Genomic DNA, 27965 nt, shown 5'->3' on the forward strand with positions numbered 1-27965 from the left:
GCCAATGAGAATAAAGACAAAGGGTTTTAGGCAGCAGGCAATTGACAGCAAAGCCATCGGCACAGCCACATTTCCCACGAGTAATTCAAAGAGTTAGCACTTCCTTCTGTGTCCCCACGGTGCAGCCACCTCACGACGGAGTCACTGCCACAGCTCCCCATAGCAGTGCCAGGCAGCCTCCTCCCAACATGCTGGGGGGAAAAGGGGCCTAGTTTGTGACATAAAATCGGATTAACACACAAAAGAGAAAGAGAGAGAATTTCTCTCCACAATAGCATTAATCCTCAAACTGAATTCATTTTCCAGGCATCAAAGAAAGAAAGAAAGAAAAACATAACCATAAGTTAGGTGCTGCCAAATTAATACACTAAGGGGCTCTGCAAGGATGGTGAAGTGGGAGCTGCTCTGGAGTTAACACACATGCACACACACAGGTGTCAGCGGGACAGGCACCTGGCTCTGATCCAGACCATGCGCTAGTGGGCTGAGAAGGCTGCTGGCCTCTTTATCCCACTGGATCAGTTTGGAGTTAGTCACACCTCTCAACGGGGTTACCTGCCCTTCTCTGAGGTCCAAAGAGAAGATAAAATGAAAGAGTCGAGCCACCTGGTAAAGGGGAAAAAAAAAATGCTATGGGCACCAAGCCTACAAAACAGGGTTGAAGGGAGCCGTGCGGCCCTTGCCTCCTATACTCACTCACACATTTCCCCATTCACTCATTCACTCATTCACTCCCTCAGCAACACTGATGCTGTCAGAGCTCTGTGTGAAGCCCTGAAGAGGAACAAATATGCACATAGAACATGCTACAATTCCTGCTCCCAAGGAACTCACCGTCTAGCTGGGGCATTAAGACATAAAAGCGCAAGGCAGCAAAGGACAAAGATAGCAAAGTGTGTGAGAGAAATGCATGGAAGTGAGAGACTCTACTATTGGTTGAAACACCCCAGGGGAGGCCTCGTACAAGAGCCCTCACCAGAGCGAGGCCAGGACTGCATCATCAGAAAGATGGGAAGGATACTGCGGCTGGTGAGTGGTTTGGGCCAACATGTGAGTGGAAAACTTGAGGTGCTCTGGGGAAACTGGGACAGAACCCATCTGAGCAGGTGTTCTGGTGCCAGTGATGATGAGACAAGCCTGGAGAACGTGCCCTGGGGCTGCCGACACGTGAACTTTGATGGGAGTGCCGCAGAGGGTTTTAAGCAGTGAGCACTGGGAAGAAAGCGGGCTTCAGAATAAGGTGACTGTCCTGGGTACACTGTGCAGCACACTCTGAGGCTGTCCTGGTGTTTGCTCTCCCCTCCCTCGGGTGCAGCCGGCACACGGACGGGGATGTCTGCAGTAAAGACTATTCCTAGCCTCCCTTTTGGGAAGTGTCCTTAATGGGAGACGAAATGCAAAACAAACATTAACCATCAGGGAAGGCTGGGTTGGTGCTTCTAGTTTGGAACAGGCTGAGCCTGAGGTGCCAAAGGCGGCTGCAGAGCTAAGCAGCAGGCCGGGAGGCGAGGCGGGACTGTGCTGAGTAACCACGGGGCACAGATGCGTCCCGTCCGTGAACTGGATCAGGGCCCGGTCGTCTGAGGCAGGCCAGCTCCCAGGTGGCGGGATTTCAGGGTCAGGAAGGGCTCTCCACACGCAGTGGCCGTCCCAGCCCTGCATATAGAAGTCCACCACTGAGGTGAACTGTCTTAGCTGCAAGCTTCACCTGTCCCCTGCTTCCCTTCGGGTGAAGGCCCTGAGGGGAGGTTACTGTGCTAGCAGATCTCTCTTCCTCCCACGGCAGGTGACACAGAGAGCCTGTTGTTGGAAAGGGACAGTGAGAGGAAAGAAAGGACGAAGGGGGGGCACCCACACAACAGATTGGCTCAGCCGTTTGTGAAAAGTGGAGATATGGTTATAGATGCATTTACAAATGTGCCCACATTATCTAAGTGATAAAGAAATTATTTCATTGTGATCTATATTCCTTCATAGGTCGGTGCCACCTCTGCATTTCATGCAGCCCAGCCTTGCGTCAAGGCAAAGAGGGGGCCTGCGGGGCAGCGCTGCTGGAGGCTCTGACTCTGGATGTACCCTCCTGACTCCCAGAGGTGTTTGATACAAAGTGGTCCGAAGAGTGGGCAGCCAACTTACACCATCCCAGGCTACGGCTGACTAAGTTCTCAGTGGCAGAGCTCATCTCCCAGGCACTCAGCCACAACCCTCGGGGTCTGGTGGTGTAATCCAAGTCTAAAGTGGCCAGAGGCTGCCAGTCCAGCGTGGGTGGAGGGCGTGGGCCTAGGGTTGCTCAGAGTGACACGTGGAACGCAGGACTGGGACCTGGAAAGTCTCTGTCTGACCCCAGCGGGGCTGTGGGGCCTTAGGCCAGCCACTCTGCATCCGGGCCTCAGCGTCCACCCCTGTGAAGCAAGGCGTTGTGGAAGATGGCATCTGAAGTTCATTCCTATGCTAGGACCCATGGTTCGATAGTCCTCCTCTCCTAGGGCAGGAGAGTGGCTTGCCCAGGGAGACAGCACAGGCAGGGCGGACTGGGACAAGAGAGCCAAGATCCATGCGGATGGGGAAACTCGGCCTCTTCCAGGACAGTCTGAACTGCAAATACCCACCCAATGGCACACTGGGCTCATTTCTTTTATTCTGTCCAAAAGTGAACGGAAGACAGTGATCAGCTTCAGAGATCAAACCAACGTGAGTACAAGTGAGTAACAGGTAACCTTTATTACTCATTTGGTATAAACTCTGTGTCCTGTGAAGTCTTTACATGCATCGTCTCGTAACCATTTGGTGGGAGGCACTCTTATCATGCCCATTTTGCAGGTGAAGAAGCAGAGGCTCACAGAGGTGCATCAGCAAGAGAGGAGCTGGGATTTCAACCCCAGTCTGCTTATCTACAAAGCCACTCGACATGAGGTATCATGCTACTGGGCAGGACAGCTAAAAGTAGGCACAATGGTATTTCATTCCTTTAACATTTACTGATACCTACTGGGGATGAGAAGACATGAATATAAATGACTGTAAGAGTAAGAGAGACCAGTTCCACCTGCAATCAGGGAAGATTTCTGTAGAGGCAGCAGCATTTGACTTTGAAGGGTGGACAGAATTTCAAACAGGCAGAAATAGGGGCAGATGAAAACCAATATGAGCAGGAAGGAGAAAATTCTAGAAATAGTGCACAGTGGTACTGTGACTGCAGTACAAGAAGAACCAAAAGGCAAGGAGAGACAAGGCAGGAGGGCTGGGAGGGTCTGACTGCCCAGGCCTCTAAGGGAAAGAGAGAAGCAGTCGAGCACTTGGGTAGCTACTGCAATGGTCCAAGCTAGACGGAGGGTGAGAAGAGGCCTGGAGGGAGGGAAGGGATGTCAAACGGCAGGACTTGAAGAGTCAGTGGGAGGAAGGAGGAGCATTGAAGGCGACAGAGATTTAGAGCCTGGGGCCTGAAAGATGACGTTCATTGTCACCAGAAATGGGAGACACAGGAGAGGGCAGATCTGGAGCTGGGGAAATGCTGACAGGAGGAACCAAGGGGACAGGGAAGGAGCTGTTCGGCAGAGACCAGGAACACTGGACTTGAGACCCAGGCAGAGAAGCAGGTCTGGGAAGCAGGGGCATTGGGTGGCAGCTGTAGGTGAGGGAAACGAGGTGGCCCTGGGAGGGAGAGGAGAGCAAGGACGAGAAATCCCACCCGACCCTCCGGGAGTGAGGGGAGGACGAAGGGAGCGAGCAGGAGAGAAGAGTCAGGAAAGAGGTAACCAAGAAGCTGCCACATCACCACAGCAAGGAAACAGCTCATCCTTCGTCAGGACAGTGAGGAGCTAGGAAAATCCTGGGCAAGTGAAGGCGGTATCGGAGACAAGATTAAACAAGGCCAAACAATTTGACCAATTTACAGGCAGCTAGTGAATTGTAAGCTTTATCTTCCCTAACCAAGGACACTTGAAAACAGTTTTTTATACTTCTCCTCTCTGACCAGAGAATAAATAGCTTAGATCACCCCAGTCAGGGAGATAGAGGACAGAGACCCAATTAGTGCCATTGTGCCAGCCAAACCAAGGACAGATGAAGTCAGGAGAACAAATAACAAAACCCAATTAGAGCCAGACCAAGATAAAAGTAAAGCAGTAAAGCCGATCAAAGAACAATCCCAAACTCCCCTATCCACTCATTTTGAGGAATCAACGTGTTGAAGGCCACACCTGGAAAGCTATGAGCGTTCTGCTGGGGCCCTCCCCTAGGACTCCTTGCAGAAGAGAGATAACACCCCTCAAAACAAAGACCCAGCACACCACGCCCCTTCTCAGGCAGGAACTTTTCACTTCCTTTCTTCTAAATGCTAAGTGCCCATGAGATGTGCACCAGGGGAGTAACGGGCAGGTTGTTCTGGGCCAACCCCGTGAACCTGCCCCCAAGGCCCCATTTCCTCTGACTCTCCAGTGAGCTAACAGCAGCGCACCTCGGCTCACTTCTTTCCCATAGTGTTTCTAGGGAGCTCAAGCAGAGCACCGTCTAGGCTTTCTCTTGTCACTTATTCTATCCTAAGTCCTTCCTTTGTTTCACTGTCCCCCACTTTAATAAATGTCCTCTCAAAATCACCTGGACTGGTGTTGTGAAATTTTTCCTGCATGAAGTCAGGAACCCACACATTACCAGCTAGCCCTAGGCAGACCCAGAGGGCAGGTCCCCTTTCTGGTAACACTCCCCAATACATGTAATCACAAACATGCTTTCTCAGACCTCCTAGGTCAGGCAGGCAGGACTAGAACCCTTGATGTATATGGCTACACATTATCTCCACAGGGAAACATGGAACAGGGAGGGTGTGTAACACCCGACCAGCAACTCCGGGTGAGTCCAAGCCCTCACTCCCAGCTGCTTGTGAGGCTGGGGCTCTGTATGGTGTAATCTGCCTACCCACCCACCCACCAAGTGGAGTGAGGTGAAGTAACATTCCAAGCAGACACTTTTAGGGATAAGGGACCCAGAATGACGAGGTATTGAGTGACAAAGACCAGTGTGGCAGAAGCACACTGGTCTAAAGTCTGCTTGGTTCTGCTTCAATGTGTTTTGGAAAGCTAAGACTTGAGGGTAGGAAATACTTCCAAACTTTTCCAGCACGTTGCCCATAACAGTTTAGATAATCTTGGGGTTTAAAAGCAGCTGCCATGGAGAATTCTAAATATTAACTTAATGACACAGTCTTCAGCTAAAACAGAAGAAGGTTAACTTGATGTAAGCTAGTCCCGAGGTGGGACAGGCTCCTCTGAGGGGCAGAGATGGGCATGAGGCTCCCCATAGTCCTCGGCCGCTTGCATCCAGCAGACGGGCATGCGAAGCTACAGACTGAGACACGAGGATCTGGAGGGGACGACAGTATTCTCTTCTACCTTGGAAATACCTTCTAAGCTCGAGGGAGGTTTTATGAAAAGAAAAGCAATACCTGCCCTTTGATTAATTGTAAACAGGTAGTTTTTTGCTAGGAAAAAAACAAAGGCAAGGGCAGATGATTTCAGTGTGGTCAGAAGCCTCAAGTCACTAGGCTTATGAGCTTTCCAGAACTAGCTCCTGGTTCCAGAAATGAAGTTCCATGGTGGTTTGACAGTGTTTTATTCAAGCAAGAGATTTAGATAAAGCAGTGATGGATAAGAGAGAAGGATCAGAGAGAGAAGCTTTTTTTTTTTTTTTTTTTTTTTACAGAGACAGAGAGTCAGAGAGAGGGACAAATAGGGACAGACAGGAAGGGAGAGAGATGAGAAACATCAATTCTTTGTTGCAGCACCTTATTTGTTCATTAATTACATTCTCATATGTACCTTGACGAGGGGCTACAGCAGGGTGAGTGACCCCTTGCTCAAGCCAGAGACCTCGGAGTTTTGAATCTGTGTCCTCTGCATCCCAGCCTGATGTTCTATCCACTGTGCCACCGCCTGGTCAGGCGAGAGAGGATTTTTAAAAAATTTTAAACTATTTATGCTGAATTGTTTTGTACAGTTTATTTTTAAAGGAAAATTGAAAACAAACAAACAAACAAAAATGAATGAGAAAACACTCTAATTTATCTCTGTGGCCCTAGCTGTGTAGATGCTAGGGTTATACCCAGACTTGGCTGGACCCTGTTGGCTGCTGAGTGCCTGAGTGTCAGCTGGCCAGTCAGCAGTGGCGGTCACAGTGTGGAAGAAAGCAGGACCGGACCAGGGCAGAGGATGAAGAAAGGAAAGCCACACCACAGGGGATGCTATAAGGTTGAGTTTCCATCTCCCTATTCTCCTAGCAAATCTCACACACAGAGGTCCCAAAGTGCTAAGCGGAAAAGTGAGAGTCCTTGCCAAGACAGAGCACTGCAGGCAAAGGGGTAAAAACAAGGAGAAGGAAAACCCGGGTGCCTGAACAGCAGGCTTGGGGCACTGGTGCCCGAGAGAACCTTCTATGAGGACAGAATGGAACGTTCCACACCAGGGCCAGCCACCAGCCATGGTGCCTTCTTTTTTTTTTTTTTTCAATTTTTATTTATTCATTTTAGAGAGGAGACAGAGAGAGAGAGAGAGAGAGGAGAAACAGAGAGAGAGAAGGGGAGGAGAAGCTGGAAGCATCAACTCCCATATGTGCCTTGACCAGGCAAGCCCAGGGTTTCGAACCAGCGACCTCAGCATTTCCAGGTCGATGCTTTATCCACTGCGCCACCACAGGTCAGGCCATGGTGCCTTCTGAGGACTGGAAATGGGGTTGGTACAACTGAGGAATTGAATTTTTGTGCGTGTGTGCATGTGTATGTGTGTGACAGAGAGTCAGAGAGAGGGATAGATAGGAACAGACAGACAGGAAGGGAGAGAGATGAGAAGCATGAATTCTTCATTGCGGCATCTTAGGTGTTCATTGATTGCTTTGTTGTATGTGTCATATGTGTGACGAGGAAGTGGGGAGGCTACAGCAGAGCAAATGACCCCTTGCTTGAGCCAGCGACCTTGGGCTCAAGCTGGTGAGCTTTGCTCAAACCAGATGAGCCCATGCTCAACCTTAAACCTGGGTCCTCTGCGTCCCAGTCTGACACTCAATCCACTGTGCCACCGCCTGGTTAGACTTCTTCTTTTTAGTACAAATCTGTTTCAAAAATTGAGGGCTGTATTTTTGAAAGAGAAGACTTGTTTCTTCTCTCATGATATTTATATTTAGAGAGGAAAACAAGATGTCCCAAGGCAGAAAATGTTCTCATCTGAAACCCTTTCAGCAGGAAGCAGGCATCTCTCACTGCTTTGGTTCATCTGGAAAGAGCTGATGGAAAGTTATTTCCTGAGAAGTTTCAGACTGTCTGGAGTTTCCTTCCGATTAGTTAGGAGTAGGTCCTGGGCTTCCCCAGGTGGCCAGAGAAGCTGGCAAGGATTGGCCAAGATGGTATCAAGACAATGGAGGCTCCAGCTTGAAGCAGACTTGGAAAGGATGGCCCTACAAAATTACTATTGGAATAAAATTTATACACACGTGGCTGCGCGGACAGGTGACCTGCACTGAGCCACCCTGATAACTACACCACGTTTGTGCTGTGTCTGCGCTGAGCAAGCAGCCAATCTTTCTCCAGGCAGAGGAGATGAGGGTGGAGAGAGGGACTAAGGGAAGGTGTCTGTGGCTCTAAGTTGTAAAACTGGCCTGATGAATTCAGACTTTAGCAATTCTGAGTCCTCTTTTCTTAAGGCTTAAAAATAAAAGAATCAAATGGTTGCACCTCAAACAGAAAGATCCTGGAAGATCAGAAAGATCACTGCTCTTTGTAAATCCTGAATAATTTCTTGGGACACCAAAGTGGATTGTCCCCTCTGAAGACATTCGGTGGAACCCATCCTCTTGCCTGCAGCTACTGTACTCAGGTGGGCAAGTTCCCGCAAGTATCAGCTGTCTGAAGTTCTGTGTTGCAGAGGCAGCTGGTCCTTTTCAGAAACAGAAACCAGCCTTTTGTTTCTCCTCCCTCCCAGACTTGATTGGAGCACCAAGACCTGTATTAATTGCCCTCTACAAAGCCTTTCACAGCTCTCCCTCCTTTTGCCTGTGAACCCTCCCCTCGCCACCCAGGATTTACAGCTTCCCTTTGTTAATAAGACTCACCTCCCATCTATAGCATTTCCCAGACAGTAGCCTTACTGCCTCTCCTCCACCCCAGTACACCGTAGATGCCGACTCCGCATGTGAATTTGGGGCAAGGGGTCATCACCAGGAAAACAAGGGCAATCTGCTAAATTTATTCCAAGAGTAAACATCTACAAATTTAATTTTTCAAGGCTGAGCACATAATGAGATGGACACAACGACAAGGAGAATGTGATGTGAGGAGAAACTAAGAGGACCTGTGAACAGGGCTGTACAGAAAAGAGAAGGGAAGCTGACATCACAATATCCCACAAGACCAGTGTTTATTTCAGATCTCCTCCAGCTCTAGTCGCTGCTGTTACACATATCATCACTCTCCATGTTTGGGCCACTCAACTTCCTCTGCGAGCCTGGGTCCCTTCCCCTGGATCTGTTGGGCCACCTGAACGTGGAGTCAGTCTGCTCACTCAGTCTTTCCATCTGTCTGTTTGGAGTTTAGGTGACTCTCCCAGTGCACCCTGGGAAGCTGCAGAGAAGCTGTCCCTCCATCCCCTTCCCTCTCCTATTGCTCCTTGGCCTAAGCTCCAAGTAATTTAGAGGACATTAACCTAGGATGCACAGAGGAGCTGCAGGGGTTCTAGGAACCTGTTAATGTTACACACACTGTGTGCGTATGTGTGTGTGTGTGTGTGTGCGCGTGTGCATGCATGAGCGCGCAGGCGCATGTGAGTGTGCAATTTTCTGGGAGCAAGAGTCACCATTTTTTCCATCAGATTCTCAAGGGGACCCCAAAAGGATGAGGAACCACTGACTGGTCCTTAGCTTATCCTGCGCAAGGTACATAGGTGATGAGCAGGGCAGGCTGGGGAGATCGAGAAGCTCATGCAGCCGTGGTCAGGGCCCAGCACAGTACCTTGGAGGCAGCCATCACTGCTGCTGTGGCTGCCACGTTCAAGCCTCGCTTCCCAAAGTGCACAAGGGCATCATAACTTCGGTCTTTTGCTTGGACCAGGCAATCATCAATTTCCTGTAAAAGAAAAAGCAGAGACACACTGAGTTGGAAGGTTCAGCTAGATCTCTGTGCTTTCTCCCTCCTCCTGAGGGCTGTTCTTGGCACCTTGTCCAGTGACCGATTCTTGCTGGGACTGAAATCATAGGCACGTTGGGTGTGTGTGGGGGAGAGAGAGACAGAGGAGTACAGGGGAATGGGAAAGAAAATTCTGGAAAAACATCAACTCACTGACCCAGGAAGATTTTGTCCAAGCAGCACCTTAGGGTTGTTCCTATAGTCCTCTAACACTCCAGGGAGGCGCCAGGGGTCCTGACTGTGGATTATCCTGTCATTCTACACACAGACACTCTCTAAGACACTGAAGGACCTTGGGATACAGAGAAAGCCAAGAATAAAGACCTGCCACTAACTGGTGGCCAGACCTTGGCAAGCAGCCTCTACACACAGTCCTGTCTCCTGAAAAATGGGGACAGTGATAGCACCTAAGTTGTGGAGGACAGTGAGGATTACATGAGGTTGTTTCAACGAAGCACCTGACAGAGTGGCTGGTTTCCATAGTGAGAACCACTGAGATCTCCCTTATCTCTGGGGGCTAGGCTCCTGCAGCTCTAAAATTCTATTATTGTACAGCTATTTCATACTATATGCAATTACTTCCCCATGAGTATATTGATGGGAGGGTTTAGGATACTGCTAAAGATAGGTATTATTTTTGTAGATAAGGGAGATCATTTTGCAGATAATGAAAGAAAGACAAATCAGAAGTCACCCAGAATCATACTGCAAGGTAAAGGGAAAGAAGACCGAAGTTGACTTCAGGAACCAAAACTAAGTAAAAATATTGATTTAGTTCAAATTCAAATCAACTCTGGCTTATTCCTTTCATTAGTTTGTTTGGGGTTGTTTTGTAATATATAACAGCTGTTGTGTAATCACAGTAGCTCATCTCAAAGCTCAATAAGACAATGCATTTGGACTTATTCTCCTTTGAAGTTCAGCATATTAGTGCATTTCCTTTGCTTTGAGGTATGCAGGTGAGCAGTTAACCTCAGGCTCATTCCGTATTTCAGCTTTCCCGGGATGTCACTACATGAGTCTTCATGTGACCCCTGACTGACTCTGGAAATGATTCTTGCCAGCTCTTAAGAGTCATTCACCTTCATTTCAATGGAAATTACAGTGACACCTTCAAGGTAAGCACAGCTTTTAGGGAAAGGAATTTGATAACCAGGTCAAGAAATGGATTGTCAGTCCTCAAAATCTACCCTTCTGAGACAGCAGGTACTATGTTGTAGCTCTTTTTGTGGCAGAGATAGGGAGAGTCAGAGAGAGGGACAGATAGGGACAGAGAGACAGGAAGGGAGATAGATGAGAAACATCAATTCTTCATTGCGGTTTCTTAGTTGTTCATTGATTGCTTTCTCATATGTTCCTTGACCTTGGGGGGGGGGGGAAGGGGCTACAGCAGACCAAGTGACCCCCTTGATCGAGCTAGCAACCTTGGGCTCAAGCTGGTGAGCCTTACTTAAACCAGATGAACCCGTGCTCAAGCTGGTGACCTTGGGGTCTTGAACCCGGGTCCTCCACATCCCAGTCCAACAATCTATCCACTGCACCACTGCCTAAAGGGATTCTTAGAAATGTCTATAGTAGCCTGCTCATCCCATTGATATGTTCCCCCAAACCTTCCCTTAGAAGTCCAAAGTATTCAACTTTCAGTTCAGGGTACCTATAGTGTTCCTATTTTCTGTTAAAGAATCCTATCACCTAATCAGTTTAGAAAGCCACATAATTAATGAATTATACAGTTTGGAACCAATAATACTACTCTCAGGAATTTATTCTAAATCAAAAGAATAAGTCAAAATGATGAGTCAAAAGAAGAAACTAAACTCCACTCATGGTGGTGTTCATGAATCATTATAAAGACCAAGAAAAAATAAATCACATGCAAACATCTATAATTTCAGAATACAAATATCATATCTATGTTAAAATTTTTGAGGTTTTTTGTGCACTTAAAATTTTCATTTTGAAGAAAGGTTTATAAACTAGTATGCATAAAAAAGAAGTCATCAAATTAGCAAGGAGCCCTGGCTGGTTGGCTCAGTGGTAGAGCGTCAGCCAGTGTGTGGAAGTCCCAGGTTTGATTCCTAGCCAGAGTGCACAGAAGAAGTGCCCATCTGCTTTTCCACCCTTCCCCCTCTCCTTTCTTTCTGTCTCTCTCTTCTCCTCCTGCAGCCAAGGCTCCATTGGAGCAAAGTTGGCCCAGGCGCTGAGGATGGCACCATGGCCTCTGTCTCAAGCACTAGAATGGCTCCGGTTGCAATGAAGCAATGTTGCAGATGGGCACAGCATCGCCCCCTAGTGGGTGTGCCATGTGGATCCCAGTCAGATGCATGTGGGAATCTGTCTCTCTACCTCTCTGCTTCTCACTTCAGGAAACAAACAAACAAACAAACAAACACAAATTAGCAAGATAGAGGTAATGCTTATTTTAATGGACTTTGCATTCATTATTGTATGGAATATCTTTTTTTTTAATGTTTTTTTTTTAAATAATATCTTTATTTTTTTTTAATTTTATTTATTTATTTATTCATTTTTAGAGAGGAGAGAGAGAGAGAGACAGAGAGGGAGAGAGAGGAGGAGATAGAGAGACAGAGAGAGAGAAGGGGGTAGGAGCTGGAAGCATCAACTCCCATATGTGCCTTGACCAGGCAAGCCCAGGGTTTTGAACCGGCGACCTCAGCATTTCCAGGTCCACGCTTTATCCACTGCGCCACCACAGGTCAGGCCTTTTTTTTTTTTTTTTTTTTTTTTTTTTGTATTTTTCTGAAGCTGGAAACGGGGAGAGATAGTCAGACAGACTCCTGCATGCGCCTGACCGGGATCCACCCGGCACTCCCACCAGGGGCAACGCTCTGCCCACCAGGGGGCGATGCTCTGCCCCTCCAGGGGGTCGTTCTGCCCAGACCAGAGCCACTCTAGCGCCTGGGGCAGAGGCCAAGGAGCCATCCCCAGCGCCTGGGCCATCTTTGCTCCAATGGAGCCTCGGCTGCGGGAGGGAAAGAGAGAGACAGAGAGGAAGGAGGGGGTGGGGGTGGAGAAGCAAATGGGCGCTTCTCCTATGTGCCCTGGCCAGGAATCGAACCCGGGTCCCCCGCACACCAGGCCGACGCTCTACCGCTGAGCCAACTGGCCAGGGCCTGTATGGAATATCTTTAAAAAATAGAACAATTCATTAAAAGCAAGAATGACAAATTAGGTTCAGTGGAAATGTTAAACAAAAGTAATTTTATACATAGTGCCATTATCTTCTAAGTAGCTTAGAATTAAATTTCTTTTCAAAAGATATGTTGTATTTCTTACTTGAATTTTTATTGTTGCTCCTTTCCTGCCATCTCTCCATCTTTTCCTTTTTTTTAAAGATTTTATATACTGATTTTAGAGAGAGAAGAGAGAGAGAAAGTGAAAGGCAGGGAGTGGGGCAAGGAGTGGGAAGCATCAACTCATCATTGCTTCTCATATCTGCCTTGACAGGGCAAGCCCAGGGTTTCGAACCGGTGTCCTCAGCATTCCAGGTCGATGCCTTATCCACTGCCCTACCACAAGTCAGGCTCTCCCTGTCTTATGTTTTCCACCTCTGACATTAGATAAATCTACATTTTCATTTTAAGGATGTTTATGAAGTACTTTGAAGCAAAACAAACACAAAAGGTAAAGAGCATGAAGCAAGTTATTATGATAATTCTCATTAATACTTACCAACTGATAATTGCCAAAATAACATTACTACATTGGTGGCATACATCTTCTCATTGAACAATAAAGCAAACATTGTACTACATTACTACTATATATTACATTCCAGTCTCTGTTAGTAGCTACCTAGGCACCAGTTCAAGTCATTTAATCTCTCAATGCTTCAGTTTCCCTACTACGTTAAGTTTTAAAAGTATTTTTTTAATAGTTATATAAAAATCACATCTGCAAAAGGACAGGGGCTAAAAATGATAAAAGTAAGTTCAGTTTGGGCAGCTGAATTATGAGTGAATCTTTTCTGTCTTTTGTTTCAACTTATGGAAATATTTTACAATAAATAATGCAAATATCTTTTTGAGAACTTCACAACTATTTCTAAACATGTCAGAAAAATAGACTTAAAAACAAAAAGACTAGAAGGAACAAGTTGTTGGGGACAAATAAGAGCCAACCAAGGGTCTCCTGCAATAAAATAATTAGCCCATTTTATTTATCACTTTTTAAATGTTTCACTCACTGGAAGAAGTGAAAAGGCAGAGCAGCATAAGTTACCTTTTCTTTTGAAGACAGTGTGGGATGTACAAACTTCCTGTACAGGAGGCTGGAGCCCTTTGTGTAGGGAGACAGCAGCCAGGCTACAAATGCTATTTTTAGTTCATAATAGAATGGGAACCTGGAGAGAGAGGAGAAACACACATGCCCGTTAGCTTCCTGGTAGCCCTGCCCTTGGCCTGAGAAGGGTAAGACTCAGTGCAGACCTGTCCTGCCTGCACAGGGCTGCAAGGCCCCACATTCCTCCTTCGCCCACCCCAGAGCTCATGCCCAAGGCCGCCTGTGAAAGCTGGTTTGTGTTTCTTTTGTTGCCAAAGCAAGCCAGGAAACCAGGTTCTCTCTCCAGCAATCCCCCTACACTGCGCCTGGCAACAGCTGGCACTTCCTGCATGGCTATGCACATGTAGGCTGCAGGCTCAGGCCACACCTGTGTCACCTGCCCAGTTACTCACTCTTCACTAGTGGCCAGGAAGGCACAGCCCCCGGAGGACATACAGCAGGGCAGAGCAGACAAAGAATCTTTTATGAGAATAAAAGCCGCCTCTTCTTGGCAGTCTTCTCAGCCCAAAAAGAGGTAGGGACGGTAGCCTTCATCTTGTCAGGAAAAGGATGCTACTCATCCGCAAGAGAAGGCAAACAGAGTTTATCTTTTTGGAGCCAAAAGAAGAAAGAATTTGGGGCACAGGCAACATGCAATTCTGGAGTTTGAAGTCCTGCACTTCATTCATTCACCCCATAAGCACTTACCCAGTACCCACCCCAGGCAGCCGGTGCTGAGCACTGAGGAGACAGTGGTGAGCAAAGCAGACCTGGTCCCTGCCCTTTTAGAGCTCCCAGTCTAGTGGGAAACAGCCCAGATTCTGACATCCCTGGACTTAACAGTCCAGGGAGGGACACGGAGATTAAGAAAATAGTCATAAATAATATAGACAGCAACTTGAGACAAGTGCTCATACAGGCCTCTCCTAATCCACGGGGTATGCTGGTAAGCACTAGAAAAAGCCAGCCTCTTCAACTGGAGGCAGTCCTGTAAGCATGTCAATTACAAACAGGTCTCATCTGAATGTCAGCCCCACTCTCCCCCTTGGCTGGCTATCTTGTGCTATGAACAACCTGTGCAACCATGTTTGGCTGTCCTGATGTGGATTATCCATGTCTTTTATATTCTCTATTCTGATGCTTTGACATCTTGGGGCATTGCTGACTCAGAAGAGACTGCCCTTCCCAGCGTTAGCCAATTCCTAGAGAGAGAGTAAACAACTCACCTGCAAATGCTCCTTTCATATGCAAACCAACCAGTCCAGAGCCCAAAACCCCAACTGACTCCTTCACTGGGCCCTCACCCTCTAGGTCACTACCCACCTGCCCTAATTATTCCAGGGTCAGAGGGTCAGGTACCAGACAACCTGGGACAGCCCAGACACCACACCCCAGAGCCCACTGAAATTATTCAGACTAGCCACTTCTAAACTTGCTCACCCTGCCTTACTTGTTCCTTCCATGGACACCACAACACAGCTCTCCTCCACATTTCCTGTCTCTGCTTCTCAGCTCGCCTCAGTGATCCCCGTGTGGTCCTGCTGTGCCTCTGTCCCCGGGGATCTGTGAGTGTAACAAACTTCTTCCACCATGACAGTTATTTGTGTGTCTATGTGTCTTACCATCCTGATTAAAACATATTGCGTGCCCTGACAACGCAATGCTGAGGGAAAATGACACCTGTGCTAGTTTGAGGAATCAGAACAGTAAATCCCTTCCAGGCCTCCTCCCCAGATAAGACAGCAATTTCTAGCAAGTCACTTCAGAGCCCTTTAACTCTCACATGACCCCAAATCAGCAGCTCAAATCACTGCTTTCCTCATCAAGTTTCCGGGTCCTCCTCCTGAACACTTGCTCGGCAACCAGAGGACGCTGTCACGCAAGACAGTTGAACATCAGGGCCTGAACAGGGAAGGGGCTGGAGGAGCAGTGGCATGCTTCTCCCACATTGGAACACTCTAGTGATCAATGAGGGAGGAATTTTGTCTTGAAAACAAGTATATATTTTCCAGAAGCCAGGGGAAAGCCAACGAATCTGGCAAGCTCAGGCCTCAACACAAGATACACAGATAATCCCAAGAGGATCTGTCAGACTGCACCCTTTTGTTTAGTAAGTAAAAAGTATTAAAAATAGGTAATGCATGCATATAGTTAAAAAATTCTAAATGTACAAAAACACATACAACAGTCTTCTTCCCCAACCCAGACCTCTAGTCCCTTCTCCTAAAGAATAAACATCATCAGTGTCTTGGGTACCCTTCCAGAAGCAGATTAGGGCCAAGAAATATCACCATGTGGGTGTATATGAGTCTCCTAACACCACCATACACACAGTAGCTTTCTTTTTTTTTTTTTTTCTTTTGTATTTTGCTGAAGCTGGAAACGGGGAGAGACAGTCAGACAGACTCCCGCATGCGCCTGACCGGGATCCACCCGGCACGCCCACCAGGGGCAACGCTCTGCCCACCAGGGGGCGATGCTCTGCCCATCTGGGGCGTCAATCTGCCGCGACCAGAGCCACTCTAGCGCCTGGGGCAGAGGCCAAGGAGCCATCCCCAGCGCCCGGGCTATCTTTGCTCCAATGGAGCCTTGGCTGCGGGAGGGGAAGAGAGAGACAGAGAGGAAGGAGGGGGGGGAGTGGAGAAACAAATGGGCGCTTCTCCTATGTGCCCTGGCCGGGAATCGAACCCGGGTCCCCCGCACGCCAGGACGACGCTCTACCGCTGAGCCAACCGGCCAGGGCCACACAATAGCTTTCTATACTCCCCTCTAGACCTTGCTCCCCTCCTCCCTGGACACGGACACACACACACACACACTTAACAGGAAGATCTGGGGACTTGCTCAAACTGCCTCAGGAATCATCACACCAGGCCAGCTCTTGCCACACATGAATCAATGGGGTCTCCAGGTAGAGCCACTCAGACCCTATGTCTCCCAGAGACCTTGGGGTCTCTTGGCTCTATCAACAAAATCACCACCAATCAAGTCTGAGTCCAACCAACTTACCACATCCCAGCCTTCACCCAAGAAGTAGAGAAGGACCCTGCTCATTCTGGGAGGAATGCCCTTGAATGGTCCTGCCCTCTAGGATGAGTTTGAGAAGAAAAGTCCAGATGCTCCCACCACATTTCCTCCACAGCTTCTGAGCATCTGCACAGCACTAGGTTGCCCAGGGCCCACCTTTCCAATATAACCCCTTCACTGCAGAGGGGTAAATGTTTTCTAAGAGGGCTGGACAAGTGATGAAGCTATCAGAAATATATGCAGTCAATGTGTATAGAAAATTTCTGGAAGAAAACACAAATAACTTTTAACAGTAGTACCTCTGGGGAGGGAGACCGAGAGAGGAGGGAACTTGATTGTTTCCATTTTATTTTGCCATGTGCATGCAATATTTTATAATTTTTAAAAGGCTAAATGAAATCACCTACACAGATTGTGAAACAAGCCACCATTCTATCTCTTCTGTGGCCATGTACAATTGCTGTTTTTATCAAGATAGAAAGTCTTTAAGAAGTTGTAAAGCCAGGAGCCAGGGCCACTATCACAGCAGCCCGGCCCATGCAGGTTCTCATTGGATTTGGACAGTCGGTAAAGAAACAATGGAGCCACAAACTGGTGGGCCATAGTCTTTAATCCTAGCTTGCACCCAGCGGGCAAGTAAAAACATACACTGGGCTCCAAAACCCACTCACATTCAGTGCTCACAAAGCTGCTGACTTATCCGAGTTTCCTAGAATCAAAGGTTTCTAGCTCACCAGACTTATTCACCTCTGTTCCCCATCTCCTTCCTTCTCCAGCGTCAAACAGCACAAACTGGCCTTTCACTCAATACTCTGCTTCTTGGCTGCTTCTCCTGGCCACATGGCCTCTTTCTGCTCTCTTCTCTCTGCTCTCTCCTCTAATGATACTCTCAGGAACCAAGAGCAAGCTCCCGTTCTGCCCCTATTTTATACTGTAGCTTCACAACCTTTAATCCGATATACAAAATAGGGAAGTCTCTAATACAAAGTCATTTCTCTGAGGCATGATTGGATTGTACCGCCCCACATCAAAAAGGGTGGGAAAGGCTTAATCCCTAAAACAAGCCCCAGGCTACAACGATCCTGCCTGCCCACCGCCTGCCCCCAACACACATTAATATCACCTGGGCGACGGCCTCACGTGGGCAGCGCCATCTTTAACAAAGTGAGCATAACATATTTTATCTGCCCAACAGAAGTTAACTGTGAAGAAGGCACTGCCCAGGGCAGGGGTGGGCAGAGGGAAACGGGGAAAGGGAAGCGTGAGAGGGAAACATAAGGGGCGGTCCTCAACCCTGGATATGAGCACAAGTTGAAGATGCCGTGATTCTGGGGAGTCAAAAGATCCATTTTAGGACAGAAGCTTTCCTTTCTTTTATTATAAAGAGAAACGAGGGCTACTGAGCTGGTGTCCATGTCCCTGGAAGGACACAGGGCTCTGTCTGATTCCCAGGGTGAGAGGGAAGTGGGAGAGAAAGGACTCCCCGAGAAGACTGTCCCCTGTAATAGTGCAGACTGGCAGAAAGAGAGAGAGAGTGAGGCAGCGGGCATGACCAGGCTGTGGGCTAAAGCAGGCAGGAAAGGTTCCCAGAATGCACCTCTCCTGAAGAAGTGAAGCTCAAGGGGCCAGGAGAGGGGCAAGGGGCCCTCACTCATCACTCAGAAACTACCCGGACAGTTCCAGCTCAGAGGGGCCAGATGAGGTCTCCACATGCATCAGGAAGAAGGGTGATTTGACCTCCACATGATCCAAATGCACCAGGTATCAGACGCTGTAAAGCCAGAAGCCAGGGCCAGGGCCAGGGCCACCATCACAGCAGCCTGGCCCATGCAGGTTCGCATTGGATTCGGACAGTTGGTAAAGAAACAACGGAGCCACAAACTGGTGGGCCATAGTCTTTAATTCTAGCTTGCACCCAGCGGGCAAGTAAAAATACACACTGGGCTCCAAAACCCAGTCACATTCAGTGCTCACAAAGCCACTGACTTATCCGAGTTTCCTAGAATCAAAGGTTTCTAGCTCACCAGACTTATTCACCTCTGTTCCCCATCTCCTTCCTTATCCCAAATACAAACTCTACACAAACTGGCATCTCAGCACTCCACCATCTTGGCTGCTTCTCCTGGCCTCCTCCACGGGGCCTTTCTCTGCTCTCCTCTGCTCTCTCTTCTAATGATAATCTCAGGAACCAGGAGCCCAAGTTCCCACTTCGTCCCCATTTTATAGTGTAGAAATCCAAACTCTTAATCCAATATACAAAATAGGGAAGTCTCTAATACAAAGTCACTTCTCTGAGGTATGATTGGATTGTACTACCCCACATCAAAATGGGTGGGAAAGGCTTAATCCCAAAACCAAGCCCCAGGCTCCAAGAATTCTGCCTGCCTTTAGCCCACCCCAACACACATTAATATCACCTGGGCGACGGCCTCCTCGTGTTATCTTTAACAAAGTGAGCATAATACATTTTATCCGCCCAACAGACGCTCTCCTGTAGCCTAGAGTAGGTAAAATTCTGGTCCCGTGACTTGCTCATCCTGGTGTTATTTCTATAAGTACTTTTCTTTTTTTAAAATGGCAGAAAATAATTTTACAGGTGTAATTAACAGATGACTTTAGATTATATAGAATTATTGGGGTAGATTCAATCTAATGACATGATCTTTAAAAACAAAAGCAGAGATCCTTCTCTGACTCATAGCAGAAGGCATTCGAAGCATGAGAAGGATTCGACACGCCAATTGGCAGGAAGATGAAAGGGTTGGTTCATGTGGAGGAAATGAGCTGCAGTCTCACAGAACCAAATTTTGCCAACAACCTGAATGACCCTGAAAGGGGAACCTCTCGAGCCTGCAGATAGGAGTTTAGGCTGGCCCACACCCTGGAAGGGGAACCTCCCCTGAGCCTGCAGATAGGAGCTTAGGCTGGCCCACACCCTGGAAGGGGAACCTCCCCTGAGCCTGCAGATAGGAGTTTAGGCTGGCCCACACCCTGGAAGGGGAACCTCCCCTGAGCCTGCAGATAGGAGCTTAGGCTGGCCCACACCCTGGAAGGGGAACCTCCCCTGAGCCTGCAGATAGGAGCTTAGGCTGGCCCACACCCTGGAAGTGGAACCTCCCCTGAGCCTGCAGATAGGAGCTTAGGCTGGCCCACACCCTGGAAGTGGAACCTCCCCTGAGCCTGCAGATAGGAGCTTAGGCTGGCCCACACCCTGGAAGTAGAACCTCCCCTGAGCCTGCAGATAGGAGCTTAGGCTGGCCCACACCCTGGAAGTAGAACCTCCCCTGAGCCTGCAGATAGGAGTTTAGGCTGGCCCACACCCTGGAAGCGGAACCTCCCCTGAGCCTGCAGATAGGAGTTTAGGCTGGCCCACACCCTGGAAGCGGAACCTCCCCTGAGCCTGCAGATAGGAGTTTAGGCTGGCCCACACCCTGGAAGTAGAACCTCCCGAGCCTGCAGATAGGAGTTTAGGCTGGCCCACACCCTGGAAGCGGAACCTCCCCTGAGCCTGCAGATAGGAGTTTAGGCTGGCCCACACCCTGGTTTTGGCCTTGTGAGCACCTGAACAGAGGACACAGTTGAGTCTATGTGGACTTATAACTCACTGAAACTATGATATAATAAATTGCCGCTGATTTTGTGGCCATTTTTTTTGCAGCAGTAATAGAAAACTAATTTCACCTCCTCAAATCATAATCAATTCAACCCCACAAATGGTTTTTGAACATTTATTAGGTATCAAACTCTAAATTCCAGGGCCATGGATGAGGACACAGTCCAGCCACCAGGGAGGGACATATAATCAGACAGAATTTCCATTTAGCCAGAAGCAGCAAGACTGAAACGCCAATATTGCTGGGAAAGAGCTCATATGGCAAACACTATCCCCCTGATGTTCATGAGAAGGAACGGGAAGACAGCAGAAGGCCACCCAGGACCAGACAGGGAACATCGTTAAGAGGGAAAGCTGGAGGACGTGAGCTGGCCGCACTGCTTCATCAACTACATAGTCCTCATTGGCCCTGGCCTGTTACCTTATCTTCATGGGATACAGAGGGACCGCCCAATGTAGGTCTGCCTGAAGTGGGGTCTGGCTCCTGGGCTAGCTGCTGAAGCCTGGGAAAGACAAAGGCTGGCTCGGTAGGCTTCTTTCTCCGCTCCCAGAAACTTGGCCCTGTCCTAAGTCGTGTACCTGGGCACAGGGCAAGGCAGGATGGCACAAGCATATTAAATTAGGTGACCCAGAGACCACAATAGCGGAGATGTCTATTTCTCCCAGAGAAGATGAACGCCAGGCTCCTTCAGGGGGAAAACTACCTACTAAGGCCATTGATCCAAAACAGGATTCAGGGGGGAGTGGTGTTTAGGTCTGGTGCTTGGCCTAGGACAGCCTGCAGGGTAAGTTCATACTGATTCTTTTTGGGTAAGAACTTCTTTCTCCAAAATAGAAATAGCTATTATTTTTTCTCATGATATTTGATCATGGTAAAACATTCATACAACACAGCAAATGTGAAGCCAAACCGATGATGAAATGACCCCATGGGAAAAGAACCCTGGTTAACTGACAGGTACTTTCCACATCACTGTTAGTATACATTCACACGCATATGGACAAACTCGGTCCCTTTAAATGGAAACAGGATACTATATTATTCACAGTTCCTTTCACCTAAGGAGGTGCATTACCAATACATAGCACTAGCTTATCATTTTTATTTGCTCCATTGCTGTATATAATAGCTTCATTATTTTAAGAGAAAAACATGGTTTTCAAAAGGGGATTAAATAAATTATGGCCCATTGATACCATGAAATTCTATGTGACCATTAAACATAGATCTATTTATGTTTATATGTATATATACATATACATACGTTTTTAAAACTACAGTATATACAACTGTGAATAGCAGTTACAGTGAGAGTGAATTCTGCGGAAGGGAAACTCAGTTCTATTACACACTTTTGTGCATTTTTCTTTCTTTCCTTCTTTTTTTAATATAGGAATGCTTCCTTACCAAATCCATTAACTAAGAAATTGTGTTTATCTTGCCCACAATTATATAAGAACAAAACCTGCTCTTATAAGATCAGTCAATAAATATTTCCTTGAAGAACAACTCTACAGACTAATTTATTAAAAACATCCCAGTTAAAATTCTTGCTCCTGCTCCTCTCTTCTACAGTTCTAAAGGTTTGCTATTAGACCTTTTCCACCTCTCCCCTGACACTAGGCAACATTCTCCCTTTAAAAGTCCCAATTCTTGTAGCACTTACCAACAAAGGAAGATGTCAGTGAATGTCTCTGCTGTGGTGAAAAGTGCAAATATAATCCAGTACATCATCCATTTGACCTGTTGAACAAAAGAGCAGCAGAGCTAATAGAGAAAGTCAAGCATAAATGACTGCCTGATGTTAAGAAGAAAAGGCCCAGACAGAGCATGTGGAGGTATGTCCAGGCACTGCTTCCTGCATGTCTAACCCGCCCTTCCAATCTTTCCAGCTTATGTCTAGTTCCACTCCAGCAAACAGGCTATTCCACAACTGACCGAGGCTCAAGATTGATGTAGATCCTGGGTGACCTTCAACAGCCCTCAGGTGAGCCAGGAAGACCTGCAGACCAGGGATGACTCAGGATTCAGCGAGGTCATTTTTCTAAGACCAATATCAGGTGAGTAAACTCTCCAGGCCTTCAAAGAGACACACCTGGAATGAGATTTAACAAGGCCAGACTCTCTGGGATGGAATAATGTTACTGGCCACCTAAGAATCCCTTCCTGTGGAAAACCCCACAGCCTCTTGCAGTAACTGGATCTTTTTAAAAATTTGTCCCACATGACTATTCATTTGCACTGCCTCTCTCTTCCAGTTGAGGCCGTGGTCCCCTTTCTCCTGAATTACTGCAAGGGATCCCTGTTTCCCTTGTCTCTTGGCTTTCCCCTCACCAATGCAGCCTACAAACCATCCCCACACTAATCTTCCTAAAACATGAACTCATCAGACTACTCTTTAATGTAAAATCTTCCACAAAAATTGGTCAATAGAAATAGATCCACAGATGACTTAACTGTTAGAATTAGCACCCAAAGACTTTAAAAAGTATTAACTGTGTTGAAACAACTGGATATATCCAGATGTGAAAAAATAAAATTGGATTTATAACTTACACTAAGAACTTAGTCAAAATAAGTCAGAGACCTAAGAAGAACTCTTACAAGAGAACATAGGTCTTAGCCAGGAAGCTCAGTTGCTTAAAGCATCATCTCAAAATGTCAAGGTTGTGGGTTCAATCCCCAATCAAAGAACATACAAGAATCAACCAATGAATGCATAAATTAGTAGAACAAATCTCTCTCTCCTTTCCTCTCTCTCTAAAATCAATAAATCAAAAAAATTTTTTTTTAGCCTGACCTGTGGTGGCGCAGTGGATAAAGCGTGGACCTGGAAATGCTGAGGTTGCCGGTTCGAAACCCTGGGCTTGCCTGGTCAAGGCACATATGGGAGTTGATGCTTCCAGCTCCTCCCCCCTTCTCTCTGTCTCTCCTCTCTCTCTCTCCCCTCTGTCTCTCCCTCTCCTCTCTAAAAAATGAATAAACAAATAAAAAATTAAAAAAAAAATTTTTTTTTAAAAAAGAGAGAACATAGAAGTCACCTTGAGTTAGTCAACAATTTCTTAGATATGAAACCAAAAGCACAAACATCAAAAGAAAAACAAATAGATAAATAAGACTACAAAAATTTAAAACTTTTGTATTTCAAAGGATGCCATTAAGAATATGAAAAGAGGCCCTGGCCAGTTGGTTCAGTGGATAGAGAACTGGCCTGGCCTGTAGATGTCCAGGGTTCAATTTCCAGTTAGGGCACACATGAGAAGTGACTATCTGCTTCTCTATCCTTTTCTCTCTTCCCCTCTCACAGCCAGTGGCTTGAATGGTTCAAGCATTGGACCTGGGCATTGAGGATAGCTCAGTTGGCCTGAGCATCGGGCTTAGGCACTAAAAATAGCTTGGCTGATTCAAGCATCAACCCCAGATAGAGGTTGCTGGGTGGATCCCAGTCATGGCGCATACAGAAGTCTATCTCCCCTCCTCTCACTTAAAATGTAATTAATTAATTAATTAATAGAATGTGAAAAAACAACATGCAAAAGGGGAGAAAAATATTTTTAATCAGTATCAGATAAGGTACCTGCATCCAAATATATAAAGAACTCTTACTACTCTCTGAAAAGACAAATAGCCCAGTTAAAAATGTGGAAAGGGCCCGTACCTATTAAAGATATGGAATCAATAATTAATAAATGCAATGCCCATTTATGACTAAAAAAAACCTCTCAGCAAATTAGAAAGAGGGAAATCTCTTCAACCTGATAAAGAACATCTACAAAAACCCTACAACTAATATCATACTTAATGGTGAGAAACCAAATAGTTTCCCCCTAAGATGAGGAACAAGGCAAAGATGTCTCTTTTATCACTCCTATTCAATAAACACACTGGAAGTCCCAAGTCATGCAATAACACAAGAAATGAAATACTAGTATACAGACTAAAAAGAAACATATAAAACTGTCTTTATTTGCAGATGGCTTAACTTTTTATGTAAAAAAATCCAAAAGAATTGACAAAAAACTCCTGGAACTAATAAGTAATGACAGCAAGGTTGCAGGATAATAGGAAAATATATAAAATACAATTTACTTAGTATATGCCAAAAATAAAAACTGAAACTTAAAATTAAAAAAAATAGGTAGAGCATCTGCCCAGGGTGTGGAAGTCCCAGGTTCAATTCCCGACCAGGGCACACAGGAGAAGCACCTTTCTTCTCCACCCTTCCCCCTCTCCTTCTTCTATATCTCTCTCTTCCCCTCCCCCAACCAAGGCTTCATTGGAGCAGAGTTGGCCTGGGCGCTGAGGATGGCTCCATGGTCTCTACCTCAGGCGCTAGAATGGCTCTGGTTGCAATAGAGCAACGTCCCAGATGGGTAGAGCATCGCCCCCTGGTGGATATGCTGTGTGGATCCCAGTCAGGTGAATGTGGGAGTCTGTCTCTCTGCCTCCTTGCTTCTTACTTCAGAAAAATAATAAATAAATAATAATAAATAAATAATAATACCATTAACAGTAACACCAGAAAAATGAGTTTCTCAGGAATATATCTAATAATCATATATATATATATATATATATATATATTTCTAATAGGTAAAAGGTCTACATAAGGAAAACTATAAAATTCTGATGAAAGAAATCAAAGACCTAAATAAATGGAGAGATATTCCATGTGTATGAGTAGGAAGACTCCATATTGTCAAGATGTCAGTTCTTCTCAATTTGATCTATAGAGCAACAGAATCCAAATTGAAATGCCAGCAAATTCTTTTGTGGACTCCAACAAACTGATTTCAGAGTTCAAATGGGAAGATAAAAGATCAAGGATAGCCTACAAATAATGAAGAACAAAGTTGTAGGCCTGATACTGCCCGACTTCAAGACTTACTATGAAACTATAATAAATCAAGACAATGTTATTGAAAGAATAGAAAAATAGATCTAATAATAGAATAGAGAGCACAGAAATAAACCCCATAAATATAATCAACTAATCGTTTTGAAAAAAGAGCAAAGACAATTCAGTGGAGAAAGGATAGTCTTTTTAATAAATGATGATGGAATAACTGGACATCACATGAAATCAGTCAACCAACCAATAGTATGTCAGTAAATGCATAAGTAGATGAGTAAATGAATGAATGAATCCAGACACTGGTCTGACATCTTTCACAAAAATTAAATCAAAATGGATCATAGGCCTAAATGCATGATGAAAAACTATAATATTTCTAAATAACATGGGAGAACATATAGATGACCTTGGGCTTGGCAATGAGTTTTTGACAATAGCAACATATGACCCAAGGAAGAAAAAAACTGTAAGTGGAATTCATTAAAATTAAAAACTTCTGCTCTGTAGAAAACACACTTGAGAGAATAAAAAGACAAGCCACAGAATGGGAGAAGATATTATATATAGATATATAGATATAGATAGAAAATATTTATATATGATAATGTATCCAAAACATACAAAGAATTCTTAAAACTCAACAATAAAAAATAAACAACCCAATTATAAAACAAGAAAAAGACCTGAACAGAAGACTCATCAAAGCAGATAAACAGGTAATAGGTAGACAGCAACTTATTAACAAAGTTTTTGTTATGAAAGCTATTTTTTTGTCAGCACTTAACAAGACACTTATCCTAGGAGAAAAGGGTAGGTTAAGCATCATTTTTAAAAAAGAGTATAGATATATTAAAGAATCTAAGGAGAAGCTGGATACAATGAGAAAAGAAACAGGATTTCTTTTTTTTAATATAATTTTATTGAATTCATTGGGGTGACACAGGTTAATAAAACCAAACAGGTTTTAAGTGTACAACTCAATAAAACATCATCTGCATTCTGCATTGAACACTCACCACCCAAAGTCAAGTCTCTTTCTGTCCCCACTTATCCCCCTTCTCTGGCTATCACCATACTGTTGTCATATATATTTTTTTCTTTTCTTTTTCTCGTTTTTTTGTTTAATCCCTTCACCTTTTTCACTCGGCCCCCAACCTCCCTCCCCTCTGACAGCTATCAGTCTGTTATATGCATCTAATGCTTCTGTTTCTATTTTTGTTGTTGTTAAATTATTTTGTTGATTCCACATTTAAGTGAGATCTTATGGTATGTCTTTCTCTGACTGACTTATTTCACTTAGCACAATAATTTCCAGGTCCATCCATGCTGTTGCAAAAGATTTTTTAATTTCTTTTTAAACGTTAATCAACATAGAGGGCATTTAATTTAATTTATTTTTTTAAAGATTTTACTTATTGATTTTACAGAGATAGCAGAGGGGATGGAACGAGACGTATCAACTCATAGTTACTTCACTTGAGTTGTTCATTGGTTGCTTGTATATGTGCCTTGACCAGGCAAGCCCAGGGTTTTCAACTGGTGATCTCAGCATTCCAGGTTGATACTCTATCCACTGCACCACCACATGCCAGGTAAGATTTTCTTATTTCTTACAGTCAAGTAGTATTCCAATGTGTAAAAGTACCACAGCTTTTTTTATCCACTCATCTACTGATGGACACTTGGACGGTTTCCCGATCTTCGCTATTGTAAATAAATAATGCTGCAATGAACATAGGGAGTATATATTTTCCCCCTTCCTTCCTTCCTTCCTTCCTTCCTTCCTTCCTTCCTTCCTTCCTTCCTTCCTTCCTTCCTTCCTTCCTTCCTTCCTTCCTTCCTTCCTTCCTTCCTTCCTTCCTTCCTTCCTTCCTTCCTTCCTTCCTTCCTTCCTTCCTTCCTTCCTTCCTTCCTTTTTTAAAGAGACCTTTTATTCAAAAACAAGCAAGACTAAACAATATATTAAGATTCACAGATATTTGGTAAAACCTTAGTTTGTAAAAATAAAGAGAATGATAATTCAGGATCATGGTTACCTTAGGGAGAGGCAGGTGACGGACTGAAACAGGTAAGGTCACTGCAGTGTATTGGGAATGTGCAGGCTCATAAACTGGGTGCACAGGCATTTATTTAAATTAGACTTTAAGTCCTGATGGTCCAGCATGTGGACATTCCGGGTTCGATCCCTGGTCAGGGCACACATGAGAAGTGACCCATCTGCTTCTCTTCCCCTCCTTTCCCCCTTCTCTCTCTTCCCCTCTTGCAGCCAGTGGCTCAAATGGTTCAAGTGTTGACCAGGGTGCTGAGGATAGCTCGGTTGGTCTGAGCATCCATCTAAGTTTTTAAAAATAGCTTGGTTGATCTCAGCATCAACCCCAGACGGGGGTTGCCAGGTTGATCCCAGTCAGGGTGCATGTGAGGTTACTTTTTCAAAGAACCAGCTCTCTTGGTCTCACTGAATTTTTGTATTTTTTTTTTTTTTTTTTTTAGTCTCAATGTCATTTATTTCTGCTCTAATCTTTATTATTTCCTTTTTTTACTTACTCTGGGTGTTGTTTGTTGTTCTTTTTCTAGTTCTTATAGGTGTAGGGTTAAAGTGTTTATTTGAAATTTTTCTTGCTTCTTGAGGTAGGCCTGTAATGCTATGAATTTTCCCTTTTGCTGTGTCCCATAGATTTTGGGTTGTTGTGTGTTCAATTTCATTTGTTTCAGCTGGCTTTTGATTTCTTCCTTGATCTCATTGTTAACCCATTCATTCTTTAATAACTCGTTATTTAGCCTCCATGTGTTCGAGTGTTTTTCAGTTTTATTCGTGTGATTGATTTCTAGTTTCATACCATTATGATCAGAGAAGATGCTTGATATGATTTCAATCTTCTTAAATTTTTTTTTTTTTTTTGGTATTTTTCTGAAGCTGGAAACAGGGAGAGACAGTCAGACAGACTCCCGCATGCGCCCGACCGGGATCCACCCAGCACGCCCAGCAGGGGTGACGCTCTGACCACCAGGGGGCGATGCTCTGCCC

At 45.6% G+C, this 27965-nt stretch overlaps 1 protein-coding gene across 13 annotated transcripts in view; it reads right to left on the reverse strand.

Annotated features, from left to right (window-relative positions):
- The window catches only part of REEP1 (receptor accessory protein 1), a 137285-nt gene that overhangs the window by 27670 nt on the left and 81650 nt on the right, over window positions 1-27965 (reverse strand). For 9 of the 13 annotated variants that reach the window (XR_010730340.1, XR_010730339.1, XM_066267635.1 and 6 more), the window contains exons 3-6: window positions 21752-21828; window positions 13406-13526; window positions 8990-9103; window positions 454-606 (exon numbers count right to left, since the gene is read on the reverse strand). Coding sequence is in view for 11 of the 13 variants with exons in the window: in XM_066267635.1 (XP_066123732.1) it covers window positions 454-606; window positions 8990-9103; window positions 13406-13526; window positions 21752-21828 (465 nt within the window). In the remaining 2 variants the exon portion in view is untranslated. Of the gene's footprint in view, window positions 1-453; window positions 607-8989; window positions 9104-13405; window positions 13527-14884; window positions 15015-21751; window positions 21829-27965 lie in introns of those variants that run through there. The other 4 variants (XM_066267633.1, XM_066267637.1, XM_066267632.1 and 1 more) reach the window with 3 other exon arrangements.

The sequence above is a fragment of the Saccopteryx bilineata genome, chromosome 3, assembly GCF_036850765.1.
Source record: "Saccopteryx bilineata isolate mSacBil1 chromosome 3, mSacBil1_pri_phased_curated, whole genome shotgun sequence".
NCBI lineage: Eukaryota > Metazoa > Chordata > Mammalia > Chiroptera > Emballonuridae > Saccopteryx > Saccopteryx bilineata.